The following is a 17,356-nucleotide window of genomic DNA, read 5'->3' on the forward strand; positions in this document are numbered from 1 at the left end:
ACCTTGCACCATGATGGAAGCCAGCAAGGGCAGAATCTTCAAACTAAAGACTGCACAGCCGAGAGATGTCACTAAGCTGCTGAACTTACCAATCCTGAGACTGCCCTATTGTGACTTCTTATGATTTTACCCGGTATTTTCTTATTGTTTAAGCTTCCTGACATGTAGGTTCTTGTTATTTGTACCGAAACTGTCTGTAACTGTAGATGAATTAAGGAAAGAAACCTGAAAATACATTTTAGGGAGCAGAAAGCAAACACACTAGGAAAGTAATGGCATGACTTCTCGGCAAAATTACCTACATATTTGAGATTTGTGGTTGTGAGATGGTTAGCGTGGTTTCTTCTAGTAATCCCTAGCCATTTGGGGACAAAAATGGAGGAGGTAGATAAGCTAGAACTTCACTAGACAAATGTTAAGAAGAGACAAGGTGCTAGGCAATAGCAGTGACCGACATGTACTGAGCAGACCCTGCAATAATACCATGTCAACTATCCTAAGCACTTCACATATATTTAATTAGCTCATTTAATTCTTACAGCTCCTCTATGAGGTTGGTGCAAAGGCAGTTAAGGGCATTTGTAATTTGTCATATCACGAAGGACCATGAAACCCAAGTTGGGTAGAGAGAGGAAGGACTTGGCTGAGAGTGAAATTGCCCATAGACTTGATGATTCAATGAGGTCCCCAAAGATCTGAAAGGTTAGGATGTCGCAGAGTGAGATGCAGGAAGCCTAGATTCAGAATGGAGTGATTACTGATGATGCTGGGCTATCGTTTATCACTGCACCACCTGGGAAGCCCTTTTGCATAGTCACATATATTTAAATAATTTAAAGCAAGCTTCTTATTTGATATTTCATAATTACAATGTAATATATAGCCAGGAGTTGGTGATGGACAGGGAAGTCTGGCATGTTGCAGTCCACGGGGTTGCAAAGAGTCAGACACAACTGAGCAACTAAACTGAACTGAACTGAACTGATGTAAATAACGGAATATAATTTATGGTTTTATATTATAAATTATGTCTTAGCAGTATGTATAAGGTAGAACATTTCAAGTTTGTTTTCTGGGTTTCCTTTTAGTGTTTATATTTCCCTGTCTTACGATTTCATGAAGAAAGAAGCCATGTTAATAAAGGGCATTGTTGAAATACGTTAAGTTAAAAGTTATCTAGATGCTGCATTAAGGGCATTTGTTGATATAATTAGAAGTGACTACTGACTATTAAGAAGTAAGTATCACCTTTTGATTATTTCTAAATCCCCTCTCCTAAATAGAAAGCTCCACTTAAGGTTGTATTTTCCTTGAATTGTAAAGGTAACACTGCAATAAAACGTTAACATTGGGGGTTTCCTGGTGGCTCAGTGGTAAAGAATACACCTGCCAATATGCAGAAGACACAGATTTGATCCTTGATCCAGGAGGATCTCACATGCTGTGGAGCAACTTAGCCTATGTGCCACAACTACTGAGCTTATGGTCTAGAACCGGGGAGCTGCAATTCCTGAGCCCACGTGCTGGAACTACAGAAGCCCACACATCCCAGAGCCTGTGCTTTGCAACAAGAGAAGCCACAGCAATGGGAAGCCCATGCACTGAAACTAGAGAGTAGCCTCCACTTGCCACAACCAGAGAAAAGTCTACACAGAAACGAAGATCCAGCACAGCAAAAAAAAATAAGTAAAATTATTTTTTTTTTAAATGTTAACTTTGGATTAAAAAGTCTGTTGCAACTGATTACTGTGAAACTCTGTCAGAGGGCTTTAGGCAAGTTTTCTTGACAAATCTTGGCTAGATGTTCACAAAACAGACTTCCTCTCACTTCTACAATGGAAGAGAAGTGTGTTATGTGAACAAACATGACATGCTTACTGGTCTCATAATAGATCATGTCACAACCACACAAAAAAGCATAAAAACAACTATTTTTCAATTTGTAACCATGTTTAAAGTGTTGTAATACTTCATATTTCCTGGGATTTTTTTACTTTTTTTAGCATGTTTTAAAACAATGAGAAAACATAAGACAAACCAACAGACACACACACACACACACACGCTTACATATAGGAACAAACAAGACAGGAATACATGCGAAGGAAAACCTGACGGTCTGGCTAAACCCCAGCAGAAACTATCTAAAATCTATCAGTTTGAGCTCTGCTTGGCTTACACTAAAGGAGTACTTAGGAAAAACTTTAAAACTTTCTAAGAGCTGGGGCACAGAAAGAAAAACTGGACATCAAACATTTTTCTTCAAGAGCAAATTAAGCTTCCTGGCAACAAATTAAAACCTTTGTGATAAGGCCTTCATCAATATTATAGAAAATTTTCTTGACTAACATCCAATTTTTAGAGAGACAGGTTAAGAACAAAACTATACTCTTAAATGTTTGTAAACATTTTCCCCAACAAATATCTAAAGCATAACTGTTATCTTTTTTTAACTTCTGAAGAATATAATTGCTATATACTGCATGAAACAAAGCTGGTGTTCAGCGGCTCAGTTGGGTCCGACTCTTTGCGACACCATGGGCTGCAGCACGCCAGGTTTCCCTGTCCTTCACCATCTCCCAGAGCTTAACTCAAACTCATGTCCATGGAGTCGGTGATGTCGTCCAACCATCTCATCCTCTGTCGTCCCTTTCTTCTCCTGCCTTCAATGAAACAAAGTATCTTACTTTTTAAAATGATTTGTCCATTTTGAGCCACCTATGTCCACCACCAGCACAACATGCTCCTCTACCACTCTCTAGGCTGTGCGGGCTCTGAACTTAGGTTCCCTGGCAGCACTAAGTGGTTCCTGGAGTCCTCCTTCGTGGATACCTCTCTCCCACCCCAGCACAGCTAATGGGTAGGCAAATGACCTAAATCAGACCAAACTATCTCTTGCAGTCTCATACATGGGGTCACAAAGTGCTGGACGCAACTTAGCAACTGAACAACAGCATATACACACATGTATACATGACAGCCTTAGAGAAAATTATGGATTAGCTTTCTTTAATACAGTGATATTTACTAAAAATACAATGTTTCACGTCTACCTCACTGGATAAATCATGTAATATGAAATAAATCATATTTAGCAGCTTGATAGTTTTTAAAACACTGAAAACAAATCAATTGTGCAGTTAACATTCCCTAACCCACATGGATGGTGAATACAGTAAAGCATAAACCAGGTAATCTGCATTTAAGAAAAAACAAGTTTCATCATTTCTAATGATTAAATAAGGACTGTATCAGTTATTCAATGTTCACTGCAAATCATCTCAAAACTGAGTGGCTTAAAACAACAGATATAGATTCTATGGGCCAAGACTGGCTCTGGATACCTCTGAGGCCGCAGTCCTCTGCTTCCAGGCTCACTCACATAGTTGTTGGCAGATTCCCTCGGTGCCCTCTACGTGAGCCACTCCACAGGGCTGTTTCTTCACAAGGCAGGTGACTCTTGGGTAATTCAAGAGAGAGAGTGCACAAGATGGAATCCACAGATGTCTAATAACCTATCCAAGAGGTGATTTCCCATCTTTTCTGCCATATTCTATTAGACAGAACAGAGTTTATAGCCCCAGGCTTCACAAACAGAGAAGCTGCACACAGCATGAGCATTTAGAGGCTGCTTACCACACGGTCTAAGACTGATTAAGCAACACATGCTGTAAAGGTCATCTTTTCTTCTCCCCATCTTTCCTTTAACCAAAAACAAGTTTCTCCAGAGCACATTCAGACTGTTTCCCAAAACTTTAAAACCACGTTTCATTTATTTCAAAATCAAAGAGGACATGAACAGAACATGTTAACCATTATCTTGAAAAAAATAATAGAGGGGGGACAAGTAGGAAAAGTACAAAATAGAAGATGTTCCTTTGGAAAGCTCATCCCATTACAAATACAGTCTTACCAACTACAAGCAGCAGAGAAAGTGACACGCAATTTCTGGCCTTTCTATAGAAGGCACCGATTTAACTGGTCAGCAAAAAGCTTGGACACTCTGATTGTATATCATAAAAACTGGACCCTAATATTTTCCTTAAATGGGAGAGGGGATCTAAGAAATGGTTTAAGATTCTCAATATCCAAATGATTTCTCTCTGGATTATACAAAATTTCCAAACAAGTACAGCACAGTTGTTGTGTACTTGTTGATTAAAGAAACAATATGTATAAATATTTGACTAAATGACTAAACAATGGAGTGAACATGAAGATCTGAATACTTTTTATTTTTTCTTTTCAAAAGCAGGTCACATGATAAATATTTGAAAATTCTGGCAAAGCTGCATCATCATTAATAATTTACTACATATTATGCAATTTAACAAATTACTTTTTGAGGCCACTACTATCACTATCCTTATTTGGCAAATGAGAAAATCAGAGGCTCAGAGAAGTACAGTGACCAGCTCATGCCCACTAGGTACACCAGTGGGTGTGAATGAATTAGGTGTATCTGATTCTGCAGACCACCTGATTTCCTAATGGCAAGCTACTTCCCCCTAGAAAAGACCAGATGCACACCTCCTTACATAGTTATTCTTCATTAGGGCAAGGCCCTGGTAGGAGTTACTATGGTGAGGCAAACATAATTGCAGTTTCAGACCATGAATTTTAAATCATGATAACTAGGCTCAAATACATCCTTATTAATCAAAATAGGAACCATTACAATCAACACATTTTTGCCAACAAGAAATAAGTTTGTTTATTCCCATAGCAAAAAATTCATGCTTCAGGATTTGACGAACTCTTGGAAAGCATTTTCTGCCTCTTGCTGGTTGTAGGAGCAGTTTGCCTGCAAAAAGTTATTGAGATGCTTGAAGAAGTGGTAGTCAAGTTGGCGAGAGGTCAAGTGAATGTGGCAGATGAGCAAGATTTCCCAAACTTCAAAACTTCGTAGCCCAATTTGTTCAACTTTTGAAGCATTGGTTGTGTGACATATGGTTGGACTCTGTCATGGAGAAGAACTGAGCCCTTTCTGTTGACCAGTGCTGGTTGCAGGAGTTGCAGTTTTTGGTGCATTTTATCGATTTGCTGAGTAGACTTCTCAGATGTAACGATTTCACCAGGATTCAGAAAGCTGTAGAGAAGCAGATGGATAGCAGACCACCAAACTGTGACCATGACCTTTATCTGGTACAAGTTTGGCTTTGGAGAGTGTTTTGGAGCTTTTTCTTGGTCCAACCACTGAGCTGTTCTTCACCGTTTGTTGTTAAAAATTCACTTTTCATCGCATGTCACAATCCGATCGAGAAATGGTTCGTTGCTGTGCATAGAATAAGGGATGACGACACTTCAAAATGACAGCTTTTTTTTTATTTGCGGTCAGTTCACAAGGCATCCACCTATTGAGGTTTTTCATGTTTCCAATTTGATTCAAATGTAGAATGACCGACATTGAGTTCTTAGTTAACTTCTTAAGTAGTTATAAGAGGATCAGCTTCGATGATGGTCTCAGTTGGTTGTTGTCAACTTCTGACGGCTGGCAACTATGCTCCTCATCTTCAAGGGTCTTGCCTTCTCTGCAAAACTTCTTGAACTAACACTGCACTGTATGTTCATTAGCAGTTCCTGGGCCAAATGTGTTGTTGATGTTGTGAGTTGTCTCTGCTGCTTTACGACTGATTTTGAACTCCAATAAGAAAACTGCTTGAATTTGCTTTTTGTTTAACATCATTTTCATATGTGTGTGTGCGTACATGCACAAATGCACACTAAATCACTTCAGTCGTGTCTGACTCTTTGCAATGCTATGGACTGTAGTCCGCCAGGTTCCTCTGTCCATGGGATTCTCCAGGCAAGAATACTGGAGTGGGCTGCCATGTCCTCCTCTAGGGGATCTTCCTGACCCAGGGATCAAAACCACGTCTATGTCTCCTGCATAGGCAGCTTTCTTTACCACTTGCGCCAGATGGCTAGGGGCAACATCACTTCCATAGTCTAAAAGAACTACAAAATACACAGCAAGTAATGTCATTAACAAAAAAAATAAAGTGAGAATTGTGCATTAAAATGGTATATAACATAACCACATTTAAGAATATATTCCAATATCAAACAGCAAAATTCAACAATGCAAAACCACAATTACTTTCGCACCAACCTACTAGTTAGTATAACAACATAACTGGATATCTGGAACAGAAGGAAAAATTAACCCACTGGGTCTGGTATCAAAGACAGTGAACAACGGCAGAAAGTTTCAAATCAAAAGCACCACAGAGTGGTCAATTCCCACTGGGAAAGGGTGCTGGAGAGAAAGAATTACAACGCGAGGCCCACAAAACGGAAGGCACGCGGAACGTCTGCCATCCTTCCATCCTGGTGGCAGCTCTTCCTCCTCACTCTCTGCTCAAGATCTTGATACTGGACTACCTCTACTTTACCCTGTTTTTTTTTTTTTTTTTAAACATTAACCCTGTGGTTAACGTTAAAGGAAAAGGTCAGAAGCATAAAAGATGTGGAAATGACCTCAAGGCACAAACCCTGAGATGAAGGTGCCTGGGCCAGTGGGGCCATGCCTCCTCACCCAGACCTCCTGTATCGAATAGCCTACTTTTTAAACTGTGAACAGAAAAACACCATAATAAGCAAAATAAATGAAAAAAAAATGATATTTCAAGTAGGCAAAACTATAAAGATGAGCTAATTAGTATTATTTCTCATAGGGAGAACCGCAAAACATTTTGTGTAATGAGAGTAGAAGCTTTTATTATTTAGAGAACTAGTCAGCAACTGTTTCATATTAAGAAAGCAGGATAAACCATTCATTATTCAGAGCATATCCAAGCAAGATGAAGCAACTCTAACTTACTGGAAACAAATTACTTTTATAAAATACATCCAACATCTAGTCAGTTTTTCATAACTCTAAAATCATGTCACAAGGAAAACAGAAAGAACGCCTGTACAAAACTAATCTTGTCTACACCCTAAACAAAATAGAACAGTCATAGGCTATAAAACAACTAAAATCTCTCTCTGAAATGGGGAGATAAACCACCCCCAACATACAGTGGCCACCTGTAGACTTCTTGGTTACTCCTTTTGCTCGTAGTCACTCAGCGTTTTCATAAATGAACAGAAACCTCAGCTACAGTTTTAATAAACATGTTTTTTATATATTAAGTTTCATATTTCAAACTACATTAAGGCGCTACTGGATGTAAAATATGTATGAATTTTACTTTTCTAAAGGCTGACTCTCCTTCCCTCTTACCTACATTTTACAACCAACATGCACAGTTGAGTATATGAGCAAATGACCAGGATAAGACAGGTTGGTCACTGCCCTTTACTCCTTCTGGCACGTCCTGATTACACACACACACACAACGAGAGGTTCCAGAGGCAACCCCTGCCCTCTCCCTGTTCCAGGAGAACATTTGAAGGAACTTTCACACAAAATAGGGATTAACTGCTGCCATCTCAGCAAGAACAATGAAAGTTCTGTCACGACCACCAGATAATATGTCTTATTTAACAATGGACTGACGATGGCGCTCCTGTGAAAAACTAAGTTTGAGATACAAGTATTAAAATTAAGCCATACTGTCAGTATTTTAAATGAAAAACCTCTATACACATTGGAACCATAATATGCACTGAGGATGAATTATGTACACTGCAGATTTTCCTAGGGAAGATATTTGGCTAGCGTAGAGCTAACTCCTCTACTCTCTTTAAAAAGCAACAAAAATTAGTTGAAAACTCAATGAGGGAGGGAATGAGAAGTGGGGAAGGAAAGAGCAACGAGAGAGAAGTGGCACAATCATGGAAAAGCAGAGGCCAGGTAATGCACACAACAGATTTCAAGTATGGCCACAGCACAGTGGGATTTTGAACAGGTAACACAGAAGCCATGTGGAGTAAAGATGGTAAATGGACAATACCTTGTGTCAATACTACACAAACCCTTTCCTGTTTGGAAAAAAAGCGCTGTGAAGGCACCCCCAAGAAAAAATGTTAAAACCCTGAGAGACAGGGCCCTCTTTTTTCATTAGGTTGTCCTACAAAATGGAGAGGTTGCCATTCTGGTTTTTATCTGATAAAAAATTGGAGAAGGAAGGCAGAAATTATCATGTTCATCTCACCACTACCTTCAACAATAAGGATTTAATAAAAAGAAAGGCGAAAGTAAAAATAAAGAAAAGAAGACCGTAGAGATCAGCATAACCGAGCAGGGAAAAGCACACAAGTGAGCAAACTATGAGGTATCCAGCGCAGGCTTACCGACTATCTGGAAGCAGGGTGTTCCTTCGAGACCTTCTGCAGCCGAAATGGCTTCATAGAGCAAAGCAGCAGCTACCTTAGGACACATCTTGCTAACAGACACATAAAATCAATCGAGATCAAGCACAGATAGAAACTCACAGACACAGTTCAAAGCTCTAGCAGCTCGATGTTGAGGTGCTGAGTGTGACTGCTGGAGAGGCAGCTTGGCGGTGCCACTGCCGCCGCACAGGAAGGCACTGCCTCTGTAACGGCTACTGCAAAACAAACCCTGAACACTATTCCTATTTTTTGTCTCTTTTTCATAAAAGTGAAAACTCTCTTCAGATTCCTTTTGGTTAGTAAAAACAGGTACTAATGTAGGTCTTTCATAAAACTGAAGTGACATAAATGGAACTTTCAAAAAGAGGGATAGACCTGTACTTGTATACCAGTGCAGGAGGTTTAAGAGATATGGATTCGATCCCTGATTGGGAAGATATCTCCTGAAGTAGGAAATAACAACCCACTCCAGTATTCTTGCCTGGAAAATTCCATGAACAGAAGAGCCTGGCGGGCTACAGTTCATGGGGTCAGAAAGAGTCAGACACGACTGGACAACTGAGCATGTATCTGTATCTGCTGAGAGTAGCAAACTCTGGTGTTAAGGGACTTACAAGTATTACCTCATTTAAACCTTCCAGCCTCCTTATGAAGTAGGACTATCATTATCCTCTATATAGAACGGATACCAGAGGCCCAAAGTCAGGCTAGTAAGGCAGGAGTCAGTATGCAAACCTGGCAGTTGCTCCACCTAGAGCCCTCTCACTCCATGTGATCTCAGGAGTCACCCTGGACCCCCAGCCATGTCCCCTAATCATACACATGTGCCCATGCGTGGTCTTCCCATCCTTTCTATCTCAACCTGGAAACAGAATACACACAGGGTCTGGTGGGAGGGGGTGGGGACAAGAGCAGAGTCCATGCACACCAGGGACCTGCTGTCCCAAGATTCCAAGGCCCCCGTCCCTAGGGGACAGAGGGTGTGTCTCATGGGAAACGGCCCTGGCTAGGTGGAGAGAGCCTGGGAAAAGACTCTTAACAGACTTCCTCCAGCCCTGGTGGGTGACGCCTGCCTCCCCGCATCCTCTCCTCTCATTCTCTGAGAAGACAGGAAAAACAAGCAAAACTTAGCCCTGAACCCGCAGTTCACTCACTGTGTAACAGAACAACAATCCTGATAGAGACGATAAAAAAAAACAAAAACGTGATAAAGAAAAGGTATGTGGATGTATTTGTATTTTTATCTGTATATTTTTGGGTAAATTCAAAATTCTTTCTAAATAAAATTTAGAAAACTAAAAACAAAACAAAAAAAAGGTGGTGATGAGAAAGACATGACATTCTAACAACAGAAAAATACACCAGCATCCTCACTGCTTAAAGCAGAGCAAACAAGGCACCTTCAGAAGACAGCAAAAGCACACAACAGGCTAATAACACAGTCTTTAAGAAAGCTTAGTGCAAGAACTGAAGGCAAGTTTAGATGATTTAGAGAAGACATGAAGTCAATGCATAAGACAAAAACAGTGATGATAAATTAAGAGACTGGAAATGAAAAGTGAGGTTGCAGAGTTTAGAAAAATACTGGGGAACAAAATTAACATTAATACAGAACTAACAAATGAATTGGAAGTAGCACCATAAAAGTAAGACTAAAGACATAGAGCTAAAGGCAAAATACTTGCAAAAACGGTAGTATATGCACAAGAAGTTAGAAGCTAAGTAAATAAACATAGGATGGACACTATTTAACAAAGAAAAACACTGTTCCTAACAGAATACAAGACAACGAGGCTATGGATCAAAAGCCATATGATCAGAATGTCAAAACAGAAAGCTGGAAAAAGTGTGGGAACCTTAAAGTCATCCATAAGTAGCTGAACCATGCCACCAACCACCTTCCTCAGACTTTTTACATAAAGACACTCAAGTGCTCACTTAAACCAGGATCTCAGTCTCCTAAATCCTCCTCTGCCCTCCCCAATTCTTCAGCCTCCTCACACTGCTCTTCCCTTCTCTGCAGCCTACCCTTCCCACTGCCAGAAGCCTTCAGACACATTCTTGTCAGGATCCTTAATTTTACTTCTTCTCCTTAATCTTGCCATTCCCTTAATCTTTCATTGCACCAAACTGGCAACTCTCAACCATGGGCTAAGCCACCCTTTTACCTTCTTGGGATTCTGCTGCTTGACAGTACAACAGTCTGCAAGAAATCATGAGGATGTATGGAGTGGTACTCCAAAGGATCTCCTCTCCCTCTTGGTCACACACACACGCATGCATGCAATACCTCACCCCCCAACTGCTCCATCTCCTGTCCCTTTTCTCATCCACTGACATCACTGGTCTTAGAAGGAAGAAGTATTCCTTCTCCAGTCTAAAAGAATCCCTCTATTTCCTTCAGATCAGAGACAGGGGGTCACTATACTATTATTCTCTCTGTATTATCGACCCCCTCCTGCCTACCGTGTCTTCTTTGACCGTAAGCACACTCCCTTTGTTTCCACAGATAAAACATTCACGAAAACACAGTCTTTCAGTTACAAGAAACCTGACAAACACTTAAAACAATGGCACAAACCATTATTTCAAGGATGATTCTTGCTAGTAATGATTTTTTCAAGAATGATTATGATAGTAATCATAGATTTTCCTTTAAGTAAGCTAACTTACTAAAAACTAAATTCATGTGTTTTGTTTTTTTATTTTTAATACACTATTGTCATGATAACAAGACATATGAGATACCTCAGGTTTAAAAAAAGCACCTGTTTCAGGGAAAGGAAAATGATGGCTAAAAAAAAAGCTGCTTTTTTTAAAAAATTAAGTTTTTCTGAAAGGCTCTCCTTCAAAACAAAGAAGTACAACAATTAATTTTGGATTAAAACCAAGAATGGTAAAACAAACAGACAAGAAACCAAGAATGATGTAAAAGAAATGTTTGATAAGGGGTGTCCAAGAAAAAGAAGTAAAGTAAAATAACTTTGGCTGCTGTCTTGAGGTTCTGAATTCAAGTGCCACACCTTCCCCACCTACCCCGTTGGCCACCCACCCCAGCCAGGGGCAGTCCCGTGACCTACACTGGCCAGTGGTGCAGAAAGCAAGGGCTTCATTCACCAGCACCTGCAGGTCTCCGCCTACACTCAGAACATGCTGGAACCAGTCAGCCTGTGGAGGACAGAAGATGAAGGATGGAGGGGAAAGACTTAGTCACCCTAGTTAACCCAGGGGGTCTCTCTTGGACCAAGTGGGCCAGCTACCAGGCATGTGGGAGGCCCCTGCAGGAGCAGACCTGCCCAAGGCACCTAGCCTAAATCACTCACACATGGGCACAGGACCTAAATAAATGGTTATTGTTTCGAGCCACTTACTTTCCGATTGTTACACGGCATTATTGTGGCAAAAGACAGCTGGCACACAGACAAAATCTCTTGGGGGAACAATCACTAGACATAAAGAGAGGCACAACTGTATTTAATTTCTCTGAAACATGGACTGAGAATAGAGTAAATCCACAGTAAGCAAGGGAAGTTTTGATCCGTCCTATCAGAACACAATAGATGAAGAAGACAAAACACTGGTTAGACACAGACAGAGGCCTGATCTGCACTGCTGTCTGCTCTGAACACTGAGTCTTACTGGGACCCAGCCACCATGAGCAGCCAGGACAGAGACCGAAAGGCCTCAAGGCCTGATGACTTTACTGTCTGGTCCTTTATAGAAAAAGTCTCCCCAGCTCCCCAATATACATGATTGGATAAAATACAAGTAACAAGTTTCACCTAAAGAACTCTGCACCCTGTTTATTACTTTCCAACATACAAGCAACATGTACGAAAACAAGCTATATGCTAGGTCACAGAGTAAATCTTAACTGTGTTTTTTGCATACAAAGTAACAAAGATCAGATATCAAACAAAAATAATCTCCAAAGTATCTACATTTCAACATTAAAAACATAAAGATATATACATACTAAATGACAGGTAAGCATAATAAACAAGATAGTTAAAAAAACCATATAAAACTTCTGAACAACTGACATGCATAAGAAAGCATGGTAACATGCTTCTAAAATTTATAAATTTAATTTAAAAAATTTAAAAATATATAACAGGTTGACTACAGCTCTAAGAACTAGGCTATTTGGATCAGACTATTGTTCCCTCTGTAAACAAACATGCAGAAAGTTAGGTTTCAAGTTAAAAAAAAAAAGATAGATAGCACTAGACATCCAAAAGAACAGCAATGACCTTCCAGGCCATTTCAGAGATGAACAACGGGAATCAAAATCACAGAAGTGAGTAGAACACAGGCACCCCTGTAGTTCAGGCTCTTGTTCCAAGGTTCTAGGGCCACAGGGGTACAGAAGAGAAGTCAGGGCTCAGAGCATGAACAAGGAGGCCAGAGGAGACCCACCCACTACACAGGTGGGACTTCAGAGGGGTCTCTTAAGGGGAAGGTAAACCAGATCTCCATCCTCATAAGCATAAAAGGCTGCTTTCATGCTGAATAGAACGAGAGAGGGAGGGGGAAAAGAGAGAGAAGCTCCCTGCCACCGTGGAGTTCTGTATCACAGAACCTGGATACTTGTGGCCCCTGAATGTGATCTAAGGGATCCAACTGTCACTGCTCTGGGACAAATTGCAGAACAGATGCAAATCTCTGGGGTGGGGGGGGTGAGAGACACACAGTCAACCCCCACTAGAGAGTCTATGAGTAATTTTTCATGGGGAATGGCCAGCAAGCAGCCAAAAATATTCAGACACACACACACACACAAAGATAAGAACAAGAGTCAACAGAGACCAAGGGAGTAAAAAGACCCATGCACACTTCAGAAACGGAATGACCAGATACATATTTTAAAGCAACTACATTTACCATATGTAAACAAATGACAAAATTGAATATATTCTCAGGGAACAGAAAACTAGAAAAAGTGACATCGCAGATTTAAAAATGAACCAAACAGCATTTCTAGAAAGGGAAAACTTAGTAACCAAAATGAAAAACTTGACATACATTTGGCAGCAGACTGACTGAACACAGCAAAACCAAAGTATAAATAAACTGGAAAATGGATCTGAAGAATTATCCAAAATACAACACAAAGGGAAGGAAAAAACAGTGATTAGGTCTAACATAAATTTGATCAGAGTATAAGAAGAAAGGAAAGAAGGAACAGGCAGAGACAATATTTCAAGAGATATGGCTGGGTATTTCCAAAACACTGAAGGATATGAATTCATATATTAAGAGTGCCAGTGAATTAGGAGCAAGACAAATAAAAGAAAAATCTACCTAAATGAATAAAATGGAGTTCCAGGAAGCCAGACAAGAAAAAAAAAACTGTTAAAACAACTAGGCAAAAAAAAAAAAAGAGAGAGACAGATTATGTTCAAAGGAACAAAAGCTAGACTAGAGCCAAGTTCTTTGGTATGACAAAAGCCAAAAGAGAGTGGGATATCTTCACAGGGCTGAAGGAAAACAAATGCCAACCTAGAAGCCTACACCCCATGAACTTACTCTTCAAAAACGAAGGCAAAAACATGAGAAAAAACAGAAAGTTGTATTTATTTCTCTCAATATGTGTCAGATTAAATTCCAAACAGATTGAGATCTAAAAGTAAAAAATGCAGGGCTTCTCTAAGGGCTTTAAAAAAAAAACACTAGAGTGAATTATTAATAATTTGGGGGCTATATCTTAAAATCTATAGGTAATAAAAAACATTAAGGCATTAAGAAAAGAACTACATAAAAAAAGAGAAAAATTCTAAGGAAAATTAAAAGATATATAAAATAGGAAAAAATTTTACAGTTGGAAAAATACCACAGCTAAAGAATTAATTCTTAATATGTAACAATACTAAAAATTGAGACTGATAATTTAATAAGAGAAAAAGGCAAGAGTTAGACAATTAAAAATTCAATTGACCTGAAGGAGGCTAGAATATGCTCCAATAAAATATCTCTTTAAAATAAGGATTACTTTGAGCTGAAGGTAACTGAGGAACAGCAGACATAAGAAAAGACCTAAAAGTAAAGTTTTTCTTTTAAAAGGAAACATATATTTATAAAGGAAATTTCCATTTGTAAAGATGTCTCCCACTCCAGTACCAGGAAAAGGAAGACAACTTTTAACAACTCTTATAAGGTGGCAACCCACTCCAGTACTCTTTGCCTGGAAAATTCCATGGACAGAGGAGCCTAGTAGGCTACAGTCCATGGGGTCGCAAAGAGTCAGATACGGCTGAGCAACTTCACTTTCTTTCTTTTCTTTTCTACAGGTGGAGAACGCACAGACTTCCTGCATTATGGGACTTCCTTGGGGCCTAGTGGTTAAGAATCCGCCTGCCAATGCAGGGGACGTGGGTTTCATCTGTGGTCTGGGCAGGTGCCAGGGGGCAACTAAGCCCAGGCACCACAACTACTGAGCGTGTGCTCTGTAGCCCATGCTACGCAACTACTAAAGCCCAGGAGCTCCAGAGCCTGTGCTGCACGAGAGAAGCCACTGCAACGAGAAGCTTGCATACCGCAACTACAGAGTAGCCCCCATCACGGCAACTAAAGAAAGTCCAGGTGCATCAGTGAAAACCCAGTACAGCCAAAAATTAATTACTTAAAAAAATGTTATAAATCTTACTAAACATCCTCTGTTTACCATGTATTTCCTAGTCATGTTCCATAACCCACCCTACTCCCCACCAGGAACCCCCAGCCCCTTTTCCTTTTTTTAGCCTAAGACAGTACACGTTCTCAAATGCAAGCTGCCTCCCTGAGTTACTCACAGCTGAGTTTCTCCTACATGTATGTGTGCTGCGCACGTTAACAAACTGTTTCTCTCTGACTAATCTGTCTTTTGTTAATTCCTAGCACCTCAACCAGAGAACCTAGAGGGTAGAGGAAAAGTGTTCTTCCTCCTCACAGGCCCTTAAAACACGTGAAAACTACGAACTCTGCTTATAAAGAGAAATGCAAGTTGTATAGCTTCAAAATACCCTTCCTCATCTGCTTGCTTGGAAAATATCCCAAAGATCGACAATTCTGTTAGGGAGGCTGCTGGCCTGCAAACTGTTACACCCCCGTGACAGGAAAGTTTGCCACCTATGAGTAGCTTCCCCTAGCCCCAGCTACTACCTCATTTCCAGGATTTTACTCAAAGACAGTCTAGTAAAAATGTGAAATGGCATGTATGACATACACATGCGGTTTTTCACTGTGACATTATAGGTAATTACAAAAGAACAAAAACAAGCCAAATGTTTATCATAACACACAGTCTGAATGGATTACAGTAGCACACAATGGGGGTGGACAGGAAGACATCTGTTTTTAATAATAACTGCTTTATATATATATGTGTGTGTATGTGTGTGCAAACTTCGTTTTTTAAGAAAATGCCCGTTTTCTAAATCAGTTGTACCATTTTACATTCCTATGTGTGGTGTATCAAAGTCCCAGATATTCTACAACCTTGTCAACACTTGGTATAGTCAGATTTTTTTAATTTTAGCTGTTCTACTAGGCATTAACGGTGTCCCATTGTGGTTTAATTTGCACTTTCCTTATGACTTTGAACACCCTTTTATGTGTTTATTTGTCATTCACATATCTGTGGTGAAGAGCTTTCTCAAATAACTTGACTGTTTTACTTAGAGTGTTTTGTTTTCTCACTCTTGAGTTTTCAGAGTTCTTTACATATTTGAGATACAGGTCCTTTATGAGACATAAGATCTACACGTATTTTCTCCCAGTATGGGACTTAAACTATCAACAGTGTCTTTTGACAACTGATACTCTTCATTTTGATCAAGTCTAGTATTTCCTTTTTTTTCTCAGGTGGATTATGCCTTTGGTATCTTACTTAAGAAATCTTAAATTTCTAGCCTAAGAGTACAAAGCTTGTTTTCCTAACTTTGCTGCTTAAGTTTTATATTTTCAGTTTTCATATTTTGGCCTATGATCCATTTTGAGTTCACTTTTATATATGTCAAGAAGTATGGATTGACACTGATTGTTTGCATGAAAGTTGCTCAGTCGTGTCCGACTCTTTGCGACCCCTCGGAATATACAGTCCATGGAATTCTTCAGGCCTGAATACTGGAGTGGGTAGCCTTTCCCTTCTCCAGGGGATCTTCCCAACTCAGAGACTGAACCCAGGTCTCCCACATTGCAGGAGGGTTCTTTACCAGCTGAGCCACCAGGGAAGCCCAAGAATACTGGAGTGGGTTCAGTTCAGTTCAGCTCAGTTGCTCAGTCATGTCCGACTCTTTGCAACCCCATGAATCGCAGCACACCAGGCATCCCTGTCCATCACCAACTCTCAGAGTTTACCCAAACTCATATCCATCGAGTCGGTGATGCCACCCAGCCATCTTATCCTCTGTCATCCCCTTCTCCTCCTGCCCCCAACCCCTCCCAGCATCAGAGTCTTTTCCAGTGAGTCAACTCTTGGCATGAGGTGGCCAAAGTATTGGAGTTTCAGCTTCAGTATCAGTCCTTCCAATGAACACCCAGGACTCATCTCCTTTAGGATGGACTGGTTGGATCTCCTTGCAGTCCAAGGGACTCTCAAGAGTCTTCTCCAACACCACAGTTCAAAAGCATCAATTCTTTAGCACTCAGCTTTCTTCACAGTCCACCACTCACATCCATAACTATGCCAAAGTCTTTGACTGTGTGGATCACAATAAACTGTGGAAAATTCTGAAAGAGATGGGAATACCAGACCACCTGACCTGCCTCTTGAGAAACCTATATGCAGGTCAGGAATCAACAGTTAGAACTGGACATGGAACAACAGACTGGTTCCAAATAGGAAAAGGAGTACGTCAAGACTGTATATTGTTACCCTGCTTATTTAACTTATATGCAGAGTACATCATGAGAAATGCTGGGCTGGAAGAAGCACAAGCTGGAATCAAGACTGCTGGGAGAAATATCAGTAACTTCAGATATGCAGATGACACCACCCTTATGGCAGGAAGTGAAGAGGAACTAAAAAGCCTCCTGATGAAAGTGAAAGAGGAAAGTGCAAAAGTTGGCCTAAAGCTCAACATTCCGATCATGG

The 17,356-nt window shown here is 40.2% G+C and overlaps 1 protein-coding gene across 6 annotated transcripts in view; it reads right to left on the reverse strand.

Annotated features, from left to right (window-relative positions):
* AUH (AU RNA binding methylglutaconyl-CoA hydratase) overlaps positions 1-17,356 on the reverse strand; it is a 185,071-nt gene that overhangs the window by 21,116 nt on the left and 146,599 nt on the right. Inside the window, exon 7 of one of the 6 annotated variants that reach the window (XM_070375231.1) lies at positions 3,481-5,958. The exons of the other annotated variants lie outside the window; for them this stretch is intronic. Within the exon in view, the coding sequence (XP_070231332.1) occupies positions 5,729-5,958 (230 nt within the window). The 3' untranslated portion in view covers positions 3,481-5,728. Of the gene's footprint in view, positions 1-3,480; positions 5,959-17,356 lie in introns of those variants that run through there. 6 annotated transcript variants of the gene reach the window in all.

The sequence above is a fragment of the Bos mutus genome, chromosome 8 (genome assembly GCF_027580195.1).
Source record: "Bos mutus isolate GX-2022 chromosome 8, NWIPB_WYAK_1.1, whole genome shotgun sequence".
In the NCBI taxonomy this organism is placed as follows: Eukaryota; Metazoa; Chordata; class Mammalia; order Artiodactyla; family Bovidae; genus Bos; species Bos mutus.